The 14,316-nt window shown below is 40.6% G+C and overlaps 1 protein-coding gene across 13 annotated transcripts in view; it reads right to left on the reverse strand.

The window, feature by feature from the left end:
• Positions 1–1,991: 1,991 nt before the first annotated feature.
• Positions 1,992–14,316, reverse strand: part of kirrel3b (kirre like nephrin family adhesion molecule 3b) — a 170,981-nt gene continuing 158,656 nt past the window's right edge. For 5 of the 13 annotated variants that reach the window (XM_034224743.1, XM_034224740.1, XM_034224746.1 and 2 more), the window contains 5 exons: positions 13,068–13,175; positions 12,561–12,644; positions 12,147–12,262; positions 11,334–11,420; positions 1,992–6,653 (listed from right to left, as the gene is read on the reverse strand). In XM_034224743.1, the coding sequence (XP_034080634.1) occupies positions 6,192–6,653; positions 11,334–11,420; positions 12,147–12,262; positions 12,561–12,644; positions 13,068–13,175 (857 nt within the window). In that variant the 3' untranslated portion in view covers positions 1,992–6,191. The remainder of the gene's footprint in view (positions 6,654–11,333; positions 11,421–12,146; positions 12,263–12,560; positions 12,645–13,067; positions 13,176–14,316) is intronic. The other 8 variants (XM_034224745.1, XM_034224753.1, XM_034224741.1 and 5 more) reach the window with 3 other exon arrangements.

Raw genomic sequence — 14,316 nt, forward strand, 5'->3', positions numbered from 1 at the left:
TACTTTCAGCCGGCTATTAGCCATATGGTTTACAGTTTGGGGAACATAAACTAGTTTGACTGACAATCCACTCAGACTGTCAACGCCGTGTCAGTTGTGATGTTAATCTGATGTTCAGACAAAACATATCTTAGTTTTGTTTGAGGGATTTTAAGGACCTCACATGTTGTTCACCCTGCTCCCTCTGTTCCTGTTACCACGTTGTGTCTCTCACCATGTAAATACCTGCCTGTAGATAATTTTGTAATACAGTGCGTCGGCGCGCGGAACGCTTAGTCTGCCATTCTCTCTAAATTGTTAAATTGGATTCCAAATGCAATTATCTGCCAGGGTAATTCATGACAGAGTAGCTTGCCGTAACTATATGAAAGGATGCAGAGTCATTTATATGTCATTTTGGAACAATACTGTATCTCTTGGAAGCTCTAAGCTTTGTCGGGAGAGGCAGAAATGAATGATTAGTGCCTTCCAATAACTAGTTCCAAGGAGAGTGTTTAAAGCAGTACTGTAAGCAAATGTCTGGCCTAGATCTGTTTAGTAATGAGCTGGATCTCCATGATTAGACAAATCCATCACAAATGCTGCTATTTGAATAATGTTTGCACAACACGGGCATTTTCATTCAGCATGGGAAGCTTTTCCTGGGAACTCATGTAGCTGGCAGATGGAGTCTCAATATCAAGATCAGTGTGGTTATTGCACTTGCTTTGAAGTAACCTAAGTAGGCGCAGGGAGTTCTTTATCTGTCTCAGTTTGATGTGTAGCAGGGAAACGCTTACTTTTTCCCCTTCTTAAGCCACATAGCGCTAACAAGAGAGAATTGTTTCTGATGCGAAACTTCAAGAATGTGACGTTTCCATGCAGGCTGCAAGTCGATTAATCCAACTAAAGAGTAATTGCCGTGGCATTGTATTGACTCTATGCATGAGGGAATTCAAATCACTTCAGTTCTGTAGGATTGGAGCCAGTACTTGAGTCAAGCTAAGGTGTTTATGTGAGTTCATTTAATTTGGAGTAAGACTGCAATGGTCCAATTAATGGATTAAAGGGATGTGTGTAAATGTAATTGTGTGAATCTGCTGACTGCTTATGAAAAGATCCGAGGGGGAAGAGAATAAACAGCCTACTTTCAACAAATTCTGTAAACGAACGCTTGAGCCAGGAACACCATATTCGAAGTAGCTAATCAGCGGCCGACAGGGTGTGTGTGTATGTGTGACTGTTTCTATTATTGCAGCGCTACGCCTGTAGGCTGTCAAATTGGGTTGTTGTTAACGCCACACACCTCTTCTTTTATTTTTCATTTCTTCTATCTAATGTAATTTAATTAGTGGAATTCATAGAAAAGCAAGCTACATTTAGCTCCATTTGACATTGCTACGATCACATGCTATCAAAGCAAACAACACAGAAGTTGGAAAATTGGAAACCCAGTAAGTGTTACAGAAAGTCGTTCATTTTAATTAACCAGGCATTGAGGACAAGTCACAACATGAGCGAAAATAAGTATTAAAAGGTATATGCAAAGTACTGAGTTAAAGCAAAAAGACCATAATATGGTCATTATGGCTTCATTTGTAAATCTGGTTCTCGGTTGGTTTGTTTTTGCTTTATTGTAGTTGTACATAACGCAGCGTTTGAAATCACATATGTTCTCCCCCTTTAGGTCTCACATTGGTTATTAATGATTTATATTTTTCCACTGAATTGTATTTTTAGTTTTAATGATTAGTAAGGTTTTCTTTTACCAAAGGTTGGTCATTACAAATAATATACAGTATATACAGTACTAGAGTAAAACCGAAATATTTCCAATCTAAAAATATAACTCCCTTTCAGTGAGACCTTTGCAAAGTGTTTGAGTTTGTGAATGCAGTCTTATTTTCGACAAATATCCTACTAAATGTCTTCTAATTACATCCAATGTTTATCCCGCTCTCTAATCTGTTCATTCATTCTCAGTTAAAGACAATAGTACAAAATAAACACAATCTCAAACATCATTTTTATTCTCCAAATATACAGAGCAAAAGCATCATAGATTCACAGACCAGTACAGTTATAATACAACCATTTTCTTTTTTTCTTAGATACAGAGGGCCACTGCCTGAAAATAGTGGTTTACCCAGTAGAATGTACACGTTGTCTTTTTTTATTACAATTAAGCTTATGGATCACTATTTATACAAACTCTCAAAATGACCATCTAAGTTAAGTACTTTTTCAGACCTGGGTCACGTAGCATTTGCAAAGTAGTTTGCGTTATCTGGTATAAAGAACAATTCAACCACAAATTCACACAGAAGCATATTCATTTGACCTTCGAATGATTTTACGTGATTTTTGTCAGTCTTCTGCGACTTAGCGTAGGACGTCTGCTACAAACCAACACGCATTTCTGCTGTGCCCTGCAAACTCAGATCATTATTTGCAAATACCATTTAATCCAGGCCCCTTTTTCAGTGGTATGGTATTAAAGTACTAACAAGGTATTGATTGGTAGAACCGAAAATAAGTGAAAGAGAGAAACAGAGAGATAGAAAGCATTTACACAGTAAAGAAAGGGTTATCATGATCAATTCAATGTTCAAAATGGCATCTTCCCTAATGGGTTCCAGTGACACTTATCATACAATGAGGGAGACTTCAAAAGCCTCATGTAAACCACCCTTTGCAGGCATAGGCGAGATATTGGCAGTACTAATGTTCAGCATTTTCTAATCGATTTTTTTTCTTCAGTTTATTCAGACCAAGCAAAAAGTTTTGTGCAGTAAGTAAACAAATATAATACAGCCAGTGGGCAGAGAAGCCAATAAAAAACATCTACAGTACCAACACGTCTTCACTTCACACTGCTCACACCTGTCTCAGATATCCAGTGCACTGCATGCTAGTCGTTTAGCATCTCTGAGAAATCGACTGCTCTGAATGGGTTGCTTTGTTTTATCAGTAAGGGGCAGCACCCCCTTGTAATTGTTCCGGGTCTTTGTGTTTATTCATCTGTTATGCCCTGGCATCTGTGCGGTGCTTGTAGCCAGGCAAACATGCCGAGCGTCCACAGGTGAGCGCGGCACACACATGGGCTTTAATTCCCAAAGACGGACATGGCACACACATCCTGTGGTACACTCCTGCCCACTGTAGCTGCTGCCATGGGGGGGGGGGGGGGACAGAAGGTTGGCTTATCAAATATTTATCTGTTTGCTGTGCAGTGTGCAGATTCCCTGGACTGGGAAAATGCATTACGTTTCGATCAGTGCGGAGCGGCATCAGATAAGTCAGACTGGAGCCTTTGGAGAGGAACATTGTTTTGTTTTGAGAGAGAGAATGGCTAAGTGTTTGGAAACTGAATGGTCAATATGATTGAATTCTGAAGCTGCGGATGTAAAAGGATGCATAACATATGCAAATAATAAAACAAAATAACTGTAATTGACTCCTTCTGAAATCAAGGTATGCATTTGATCCTGCACTCAAAAATGCTGGGAAAATATATTTAAAAAATGGTACAGGCATACTTGACAGTCATCGGTGCCTAATGCAATATATTGCTGGGCAACTCATCTCTCAGAAGGGCTGAGGGTGTAATAACCTCTTACTGCAACTCACTTCAAAGTTGTCCCAGCTAAGCTCAGCTTCTCATCCTATCGCCTCCCGTGTGCTGCGTGTACAGAGTAAGAGTTTCCCCCCCGTGAGATCTGGGAAGAGAAACTGCTCACACAGGCCTTTCTTGGAATTAGCGAGAAACAAGTAAAGTTGATGACATTTCTGAAAAGGGAACAAAGACAAAATGATTGTCTGCGGTACAGTTTCGATGCCACGTGGCTTTGCGAGATTTAATATAGTGAATCTGAGTGAGAAAGAAAAGAAAAGCTAGGAGAAATGATATGAAGAGAAAGACAGCGTTAGAGATTTATACACAGTCTGCTAAGTGCCAAGCTGGATTATCAGCGTTGAAACAGAGCTTTTTGTCTTAAGCTGTACAATGGGCGCCAATCCATTTGTAAAATTAGAGTCCAAACCACCGCCACTCAAGTGGAAAACCCCATTCAAATGCCCTGAATATAATCAAACGTAAAGTGCTTACAACAACGACTTGCTTTTGTTTGAAATGCCGTGCTTGATTATTCGTTTTTTTATTTTACACTTACTAAATCCCCATTGAATGCTCCGCTACGGAAGATACTTAACCATCTTATTACATAAGATACATTGAAACCTAATATTCTCTTTGTCATATTTAGTTTGAAGTATTGTGCTGCTATTTTCTAAGAACTCCTCTATCTTTCAAATACTAGATCAAATAACAAGCAAGCTGTTTTCATGAAATCTCTCTTAAACGGACCTTGAAATATGAGGCTTTAAATGGTTAAAAACTAAAGTGAAAATCAATAAATGACATTTGTTTGCTGTAAAGACTTGCCTTAACCAAAGGGTCTTCTTTAACACGAAGAAAACAATGATTTGAATGTCATCTAGAGGTCTACATTTAGGTTGACGTTGTATGGTGCATGGTTTGACCCGTCTCTCCACAGAATCTGCACTTTGCACACAGAAAGGATTCCCAGTGTTCAGTACTGCAAAAATACATCACTCCCCATCAATACTGTTTTCCCATTCGAAAATGCACGCTGCATGACGACGACACTTCTGACAACTGGCTCACTTTGAAATGTTACATAAAGTATGAGCGTTTGTAGCTGCAAGTTAAATCACTGCTGTCTCTACTCTCAACCAAAACAAATACAGTGTCAGTGATTAAATAATAAATCAGATTTCATATATGTCACGTACTGTACAGTGCAGAACAGAAACATAAAAGGATGCACTGAAGAGAATCAGTGTGACACCATCAGCTCCACAGTAGCCAAAGATAAACAGCAGAGAGCAAAATAAAACACGTTTTCTAAATGTGCCCGATATGTCCCCTGATGACCGGCACGATCACAGGTAGGCTCACAGTCAGGGTGCACTAAGCTCCAGAGTCAACAGTGATATTGACTCTATAGCAATGGGATGACCACACGATAAGAAGCTCAGATAAAATATAATGTTTACATTTCATTCGACAGGTACCCTCAAGAGTATGGCTGATGGTCTGCTGCGCTCACAGGAGAAACTCACAAAAACAACTCATGTTGCAGTTTGTGGGATTTCCTGCCGGCTTCGGAGCTGGATTAGGCGGTAACACCTCGGACGATGCAGCTCCCCGTCAACAGAACAGCCGATGCCTATCTCTCTTAGTCAAAGTTTGTATTGACACAGATCAAACAGACCCTCAAGGCAAAGTCGTTCTGGACAACAAGAGGCCGTCTCATTTCAAGTCCTCCATGAGGGAAATCAGAGTCGCTAGAAAATAAATTACAGTCATGTATATACACTGGTTTTCTTTTTTGTGTCACAGTAAAGTAATGACTCAGGGATTTAAAATGAGATCTCAGCCCCTCCCAGCACTGTGGCCCAGATACTGCCGCGGAGAGAAAGAGCAGTCCTTTTTTAAACGTTCAAGACCACATGGAGAACGTTTCATTTTCCCACCTACACAAGAGACGAGTTTTAACAAGCCAAGCTTAAAATAGTGTTTGAACAGAAGGTGGGGAGAGGAACGAGTTATTGCATTACCAACTAAAAACCACATGCACATTCATTTTTGTGCTTCAAACTACAAGAGAGCAGCAGGACATTGGCTCACTCATTATCGTGACGTTCGTGCTGAGTGTTTCAACACTCATAACAACAACTCGAGTTTTTCTGAATGACAATCTTCAAAAGGCAAGAATGGTCTTTGCCAGGGGGGCTGATTGTCACACAAAGCCTGTGTAGTAATTCTGCCCTCTGCTAACAATTCCACAGCAGAAACTGAGTAAGGAATGTCCAAATGATTTACAAAAAAATAACTTGTGTTGGCAAATAACCTCTCTGTGGCACAATTCTGATTGGGTTCTAAAAAGAGGTGGCTGATGGTTTTAGTTTGAGGGAAATATAAGGCTTCTTGATCCACTTTTTGGGACACTGAGAAGTCTGAACAAGTCAGACGGTGTATTAAAGCCAGCCAGCCCCATGCGTCTTCAAGCGTCCAGAGGTAACAGTAACATTGTTGCTGTAGGGTCTCCTGGGAGCTGATTCTGTCACAGTCTCACAATCCCGGCTGCTTTTTACACCACCGTTCAAACGCTCTCCCTCCCAGGTGGTCAGACGTGGGTCTGCATGCGCTTCTGCAGCGGCCGGGTGAGGTCTGAGTTCTGCGAGGAGGACTGGGAATAGTGGGAGGAGGAGGAGGCGGACGCTTTGCTGTCTTTGTCGAACTGCACATAGGCGTCCGGCTTACTGTAGCTGCTGACGCTGCTGTCACACTGCGTGTCGATAAAAGAGCTGGAGTCGCTGAGCGAGGCGCGCTGGAACTCCCGCTCACACAGCTCGATGGAGCTGCTGCCCATGCCCAGCACGAAGCGCTGGCTGTAGTCGTAGAGGCGGTTGGGTCCGGCTCCCAGGGTGGAGTAGATGTTGGTGAAGGACATGCCCGTTGGTACCCGCTGCTTTCCCAGGGTCCCTGTGTTGGTAGGGTTCCTCACCTCAGCGGCCTGATTCCCAGCCATGGTGGGTGTGTGGTGCTCTTTAAAGGTATTGACGCTGTAGTAGCCGTTTGTGGGGTCCTATTGGAAACACAGGAGAGAAAAAAGTATTTTTTAATTCCACATACTTTTACATTCTGTTTTTATTTCATCCTGGTTTACATTACATTGTTACTTATTATACGCTTTACCCAAAGCAAAGTGGACACTAGGGATTGAACCGGTGCTCCCCTGATCTACAGATCTGAGCTTAGCGCACTACTCCACTGAGCCACATCAGCCCTACTCTATTGTTTCCCTTGCACCATAAATGTTTATTTCTTCTTGCACTATTCTAATGTATTTTGATGTCTTAATTAAGTATATTTTGTGTTGCAGTGTAAAAGGAGCCTGTGGTTTTATATTGCCAAAACTAGGCTATAGCTTTGGTGCATATAAAGCCTTCAAATCTTAAATCTGCGGGAGCCAGTGTATCCTTTATTAGCGAGAGGGGGAGAAAGGAGGACTGAAACGCATAAAGGGACCGCTGGTTGGATTCAAAACTGCATCTGTCTCAGCAGGGAGGAGCCAATGGGCCGCCAGCTCTACCATTTCAGACTTGCGGCGTCCCTATTAATGGGATTTTTAAATCCATATTAGCAATTTAATATAGGAAAAAGAGGGGAAAAGGAAAAACCATGCCTTTGTTTATATGCATTTATGTGTAATTGTCTCAGTGCTCAACAGGAGCCAAGGTCAAACTGGCAGTCATTACCTTTCAAATCTGAGAATAAATAAGCAGGCTGCCATGCACATCAGGAGAAAAAACAGATTTAGTCAGCCCCCACGCTAACCTTAAAATCATGTTTCCCGCTAATTAAGCGGGCCTTGGTGATTCATAGTTTGGCATCCAACGTGTAACTGCAAAGTTCACTCACATACCAGCTTTAATTGGACCAAAACGGATTCTAGTGTCTGCCATTTCATGTTTGCACTGAAATGGCTTCTGAGGCTACAGCTGTGCGACGTGTTTGTCTGCTCGGCTGCAGACACTGTGCTGTTGCTAAGGGTCCAGTTAGGGTACGAGAGTGTGTGTGTTTTTTTCCTGTGAATGTATATGAATGTCATGCATAGCGAGCATGGTGGCAAATCCCAAAGGCAGACTGCTGGAAAGGGGAAATGAGAGAGACGGCCCGAGAGGATTGTCGTTATGCTTGTCATTATCAGACAGCAGACAGGGAGATTGTTTGCGTCTGGCCTTCGTACTCGTTCGGTCCCCCGTCTGCTCTCCCCTACTGCACGCTGTCAATGACTCAAATCAAACAAATCCGGCCCCGGAGGGAGAAGGTAAGCAGGCAAACAGAACAAAAGCACACTCCAGAGAGCCAACTCTATGGCAGCTGTAGGCAGTCCAAAAAAGGGGCTTGACATGGGTCCAATACAAAAAATATTACACCCAGCCTCACTCCCTCTGTGTCAACGGCAAGAAACAGGTGAAAGCAGACAGGTATAACCAACCTCAAGCGAACACACCCACCACTTAAAATGACATAATAATAAACATAGAATAAATAGAGACCTTACATTACACCCTCATTTAAAGTCAGAATGGTGAAATCCTGTTTGTTGGATTTAAGTCAGTGTGGGAGTTAATCTACAGTCTTGCCAACAAGCATACAGGTTTAAGGTGGAATAAACACCTGCTGAGATAATGTGCTGTGCTTGATTTACCGATACATGAAAAGCACAGAGTGGGGTTTTATTCAGGGTTAGTAAACAATTTCGCCTTATATTATATTGTAATGTTTAATTGACTGCACTGTAACTTTTATCCATGTATTTGTTCTTTTAATGTTTATTTTATTAGCTTTTCTTTTTAATGACTGATTTTAAATGTCATTTTCTTAATCTCTTTCATTTTTTGTAAAGCACTTTGAATTGCCTTGTGTTGAAAAGTGCTATATAAATAAACTTGCCTTGCCTTGCCTTATATTGGAATAACATTAACAGCATTTTTATGTACAGTATATATTGAAACAGAGGAAAAGTACAGGGAGACTGTTACCAAGTTTTCTTTGGAGGATTTAGTGACAACAGTTTGTTTAAATTAAACTTTTGCACAATATAATATGCGATTGTAACTATTTATTACATGCAGTGACTTTACAGAAGTGGGTTTATTTCTCCAGTGATGTGTTTAGAAAAAAAACTGTTACTTTTGACAAAGGGAGTACAATAAAGAAAATTCACAAAACAATCCACAACACAGTGCTGAGAGCAACGAATGGAGCCTTGTAGTACACAAGGTGACTTTCATTTGCAGACGGCATATCAGCCATTGAAAAAGGAGATGAATGTACAATCTGCCAAGTAGCATGTTGATGCTTTATTGCAGGAGTTACAAGAGCGAAAGTGCTTTCAAGTGCATGGGAGAACTGAAAGAAAAGCGCCCTGTCTGTACAGACTGATCCGTTCATGGCCGTGTAAATGGGCGGGCAAATATGTACAGCACTAACGTCAGTTTAATTACAATAATTGAATCCTGGTTTCGCTCAAAAACATTGGGTCAGACTCATGTATCAAGATTCTATATAAATGCTGCTCTATTGGTGATGTGATTACAATTTGTGATTAAGCTTTGGTTGTCAAGATACCATAATTAGGCTTATCACGTTGACTCAAAGAGATGATATAGAGATGCGGGATTTTGATAAGAAGATGATACGTTTTGTTAGATTTCTACAGCTTAGTAAATGATATGTTGCAAATTAAAGAGTTTACCATAAACTACTATAGTGTATTTTTAATCTATGTAAGGTATTTTGTAAGTGTGCATCAATAAATGTAAAGCATCTAAGAAAATGTATGTTATAAGACTTCACGAACACACCTGGAATACCTACAGTCATCCTGAACTGATATTACAACACTGGGATTGTGAAGAGTCGTGTGCATAATTATTACAGTTGAAACAAACTTTAATAATGTTTCATTTCTGAGATGGAATGACTGTGCTTAGTCATAAAGTCTGTCTGCAGGTCCCGATGGTTTTAAGCTGACAGATAGCACAATAATAAGAACCAGGGCCGCCTTAATGCACGGGCTGACATGGGCTGAAGCCCAGGGGCCTACGGAGATGGGGGGCCTATCATGAGCCAATACATTTTTATTTTTATTATTTCGGGTGTTTTCTTTTTATTTTAAATAAACAAAGTCTTGGCTTTCAGAATATGAAACTTTTATTTCCAAAATCACACGGTAAATACATTTTTGAAGCTTGTAAAGGGAAGATGACAGCTCTCCCTCGCACTCTGTTCTTCCGCAGCTAAAATTATGAATGTAAGGCGTATAGTAATCATAGATATCACGGCAGGGTCCGTTACAGTTTGTTTTCATCTGGTTTCAATTAAACTAAGTCTTGGCTTTCCGAATATTAAACTTGTTTCGGCAAATTCAGATGATAAATACAACTTTGAAGCTTTTAACGGCATAATTACAAGCGGAGAACGGAGTAACTTGACATCACAGCAAGCATAACAACAGCCGGTGTTTCTCGTGAGTGTTTTCCCCGGGAAACAAAGACAATAAACACAAACGCAAAAATACACAAACACACACACGTATACACACACACTCGCGAGCTTCCCCCAGACCAGTAATCCAAACGAAAATATCTTCCCTCCGTACTATTTTGATCATTTGCTCCGCTAATCAATCAGATCGATGGATTCCAGAGATGACTCCGAAACAGTCAGTGGGCACCACTTAACAGCCAATCAGAATGAGAATATGTTTCACATGTGACTTATTCAAATTGCGAGTGATTGAGTGACAGATGAATGTTGTTTAGGAGAACATTTTGGAGAAGAAAAAGTTTGAGAGTGGCGCTCGGAAAAGGAAACCTAACACTGATGTCAATTGAGCATGACATTCTTCGTGAGATGGATTTTAAGAACATCATAAAGGCTTTTTCTTCAAAGAAAACCAGACGGAAGCTAAAGAGGTAAGGCAATGCTGCACTATTCATTGATTCCCAGTAGCCTGCAGGTTTAAATGTGTTGTGCATCGTTTTACATAACTAGGTTTGTGTTAATCCACCGGAGATAATGCTCATTCTCATCTACTGATACCTGGCATTGAGGCCATATGTTGCTGTTCATGGTGCTCAATTAGTGGTGTGGTGTGTGTGTGTGTGTGTGTGTGTGTGCGTGTGTGTGTGTGTGTGTGTGTGCGTGTGTGTGTGTGTGTGTGTGTGTGTGTGTGTGTGTGTGTGTGTGATCACAGAGCCTGCCGAGGCTATACATGACTTTGATTTGATGGCAGGTTAAGGCGGGCTTGATAGGAACATGATGTTGCTTTAAAGAACACCTTGAACACATTTTGAAGTATTGAATAATAATTCACCTTGGTTTAGACATTTTATAAAAGGGCAAAATCAGTGAAACTAATAAATACCCAGAAGCTCTACCAGTCCTCGATGTTTTTCAAAAACATTCTCTATGGTTTAAGCAACACTTGAAGATACTTAAAAAACTGCTTAAGGGTCACCAGCCTTCTATTTCTTCAAACCACCTTTGATGAGAGACTAATTAATACAAATCAGGCATCTATCGAAGTCGTTTCGCCTCTGGAATCCTCTTGGAAAATGTCTGTGTAGCAGGAGAGATATTAACGCTTTTCTGCTATTTTGGTCCCAGAGTTAAAGACCCAGCATACCCTAAAGGCTTCTCCCCCTCAACACCTTTTAGCCGCCCTCATACTGTCGTTATTCACCAGTCGTACCTTAATGTGCTGATACTCCTTCTCTTCCTCTTGTAATACCTCCAGCTGCTTCAGAACAGACTCCTGCTGGAACTCTCCGCGTTCAACCTGCAAGGAAATCAAGAAAAGTATTTACAAAGAGTCTGTGTAGTTTCCGAAACTCTTCCACTCAGAGGGAAAAGACATTCTGAGGCGGAAGCATTTTACTTTAATCTCTTGTTATTCTTTTAATATCAGTCAGACATGTTTCCCCTTCACTCAGAGCTCGCAGGGAGCATTAATAATGTATCCGTGAATATATTTTATTTATCTTAACAGAATGCAGATTTGTGAGTGAGCTAAGCTAATTTCCCTGAACTAAAACCAAGTACTAAACGTATTAGGTGTTGTTGAAAGAAAATGTAAAACCTCACGCCACAAATAGCCGAGCCCTGGAGCAAGTTTCATAATAACCAAAACACTGGTGCGGATCCAATGAGGAAACAGTTCTTTGTGTGTCTAGAAGGCATTTAGATACAGAAGAACACCCACTATAGGATTACCCAGTATGCATCTGCATAGTTACAATGTATTGGGGTCGGTTCTGTTCATAATACTTGTGGCATCATAGTGATAAATATAGACGCTATGCCTTGACTAAATGAACATATTTACATCCTGGTCATTCATTTCTCATAAAACATATGTATTCCACAGGAAATATCAATACAAATACATTGATCGCCAATTAAAATATACCCGACAGCTTGGGAATGGTAAGAATATACAAACATGTAAAGATTGTATTTGTTAAACAGACACAAGAAGTGAAAAGTAGAAATTTGTGACACTCACACTCACCATCAGTTGTTTCATGGAGGTGTGTTCTTCGTTTTCCCGTGCCGCGTTGTGGTCTTTGTGAACAATCTCCACCCGGATGTCGTTTTTCGCAGACACGACTCCTTTCAGATCTGGCAGAAACAGAACGCATATATATCTCAATAAGCCGGATAAACACCATTCTGTACTTGTTGACATTATAATTTCCCCTAAGTGCAGTTTGCAGTATTACAGAATTTAGCACAGATCCCTGGGTTTGCTTTGTGAGCGCTCCCCCTATTCCCAAAAAAAACAACAACATTACAAAACATTATTAAACATTTGTTTCGTGCCAACACAAGATTATCATTTTCTGCACACATCTCACACAGCCTTCAACGGTTCTGTTTGGGACAATGCTGATGATACTGTCATATAACAAAGTCTTACTTTCTGTCTTAACTTTGCTTGCAAGTTCTCTCTGGTGAGCACAGATGGAGACGGGCAGTGAGGGCATAACCAGGTGCGCTTCCTCTGTAGTATACAGACAATAGACATGCTGAAGGGACCAGTAGCACAAATCTGTTCTTGGTTAGAGGCAGTGGCTGACTGCCTCTAACCTGAGTCACTTGGTACATGGGTGGGTGGCAGTGAACATGGCACAGGATGTAAATAGCCTCAAAAAAGTGAATGCAGCCAGACTGAGATTGCATGGAATGAGCCCTTATTACAATCTGGACAGCACAAAAAGATGTCCATCTCAACAAGTCTTATAATATAGCATTCAGTGTGACATTATGTTCTAGCTAAATCAGGAAATCTTGCAAGCATTTTAATGAAAACAAATATATCTGCATTTAAATAGATGGACATTTTTTTTTAAAGTGTGCTTTGGGGGCGATACAGTACTTTGGCATGCATGCTTAAGTGGATGTAACAGGGGGAGAGGAGACGTACTTCTCTGGGAGCGAGTGCAACAGAATGCTCCGATGGTGCCCATGACGACAATGAGGGCCACGAAAGCTCCCACTGCAATGCCGATGATAACCGCCATAGGGAGAGAATCTGCGGAGAGAAACAAGGAAAGATGTCCTTCAACCGTAACTTACGACAAACATCTCGATTCAACTCATTTCAACTCAATTCAATACATGACAGAGAGTACACAACAGCACAGAGGTCACTTTTCAGAGGTGAAGCACACATGGACAAATACTCCTCTGCCTCTTTTCTGTCCCTGCAACAAACAGGAACTAAGAAAACATTTGCTGTATTTATCCCTCTAAGGGAATAACATTAGGTTATGAAATGAAAATACACAGACACAGTGCCAAAGACAAACAAGTTCTGTACTGCAATTTAAACGAAAAAGAATTATCAAACCTTTTCTTATTTTGCGGGTACGCATTTTCCTACTAATATTGTCACATTATCCTACTGTCCAATACATTTTAATTTACACTCATTTAGGCTAATCGAACACTTTCACCAGAGGCTTTTCTTTTCATTGAGTACAAGATTGCGTGCATTCGTTTAGGCATAATCATGTTTGTGTGTTTCTGCGAGGATGTTACAGTGCATTAGTGAATAGGAAGAGATTGCCCTTGCATCTACACACTGCAAGCTCTCATTAAAGCACACTTTAATGACCTGAGCTACCAGCCCACGTTTATGACCTTCTCGCATTTTAAACAAATGCAAAACAACCAAGTCCTCTTCCTACACCATTAAAGCCTATTTAATGTCTTCATTAATCAATGTCCCTTTCACATAAACAGCTTATAATTTATCATTTGCGATAAGTGGATAGAAAACACAGCTTCCCCTATGCTAGAGGGGAATAGGTCAGCAGACAGAAAGTATTACTTTTCAAGACAATGGTTTAATTCCTTCTTTTAAATATAGCAAGCAGGAAGCAAAGTGTGTTTTACATTCAGCAGGCAGTGTTGGCTGAGGGTCAGCACTTGTAATTACATAGAGCTGCATTTGATGTAAAACCAGAAAGCGAATTCACACCTACAGCACATCAAACGCATCAGGATTCAGGCTATGCAGGGTAACTGTGAATAACCATCTTGGAGTTCAAAGTTGATGACATTTCTGATTTTGAACAACTTCAAAATCTCAACTGAGGTTTATGTACTGTATATACAAAAAGCTTTAGCATAGCATATACTCTAAATGATATATCCTAATGGTTAAGTCA

This window comes from Gymnodraco acuticeps, unplaced genomic scaffold (genome assembly GCF_902827175.1).
Source record: "Gymnodraco acuticeps unplaced genomic scaffold, fGymAcu1.1, whole genome shotgun sequence".
Taxonomy (NCBI): domain Eukaryota; kingdom Metazoa; phylum Chordata; class Actinopteri; order Perciformes; family Bathydraconidae; genus Gymnodraco; species Gymnodraco acuticeps.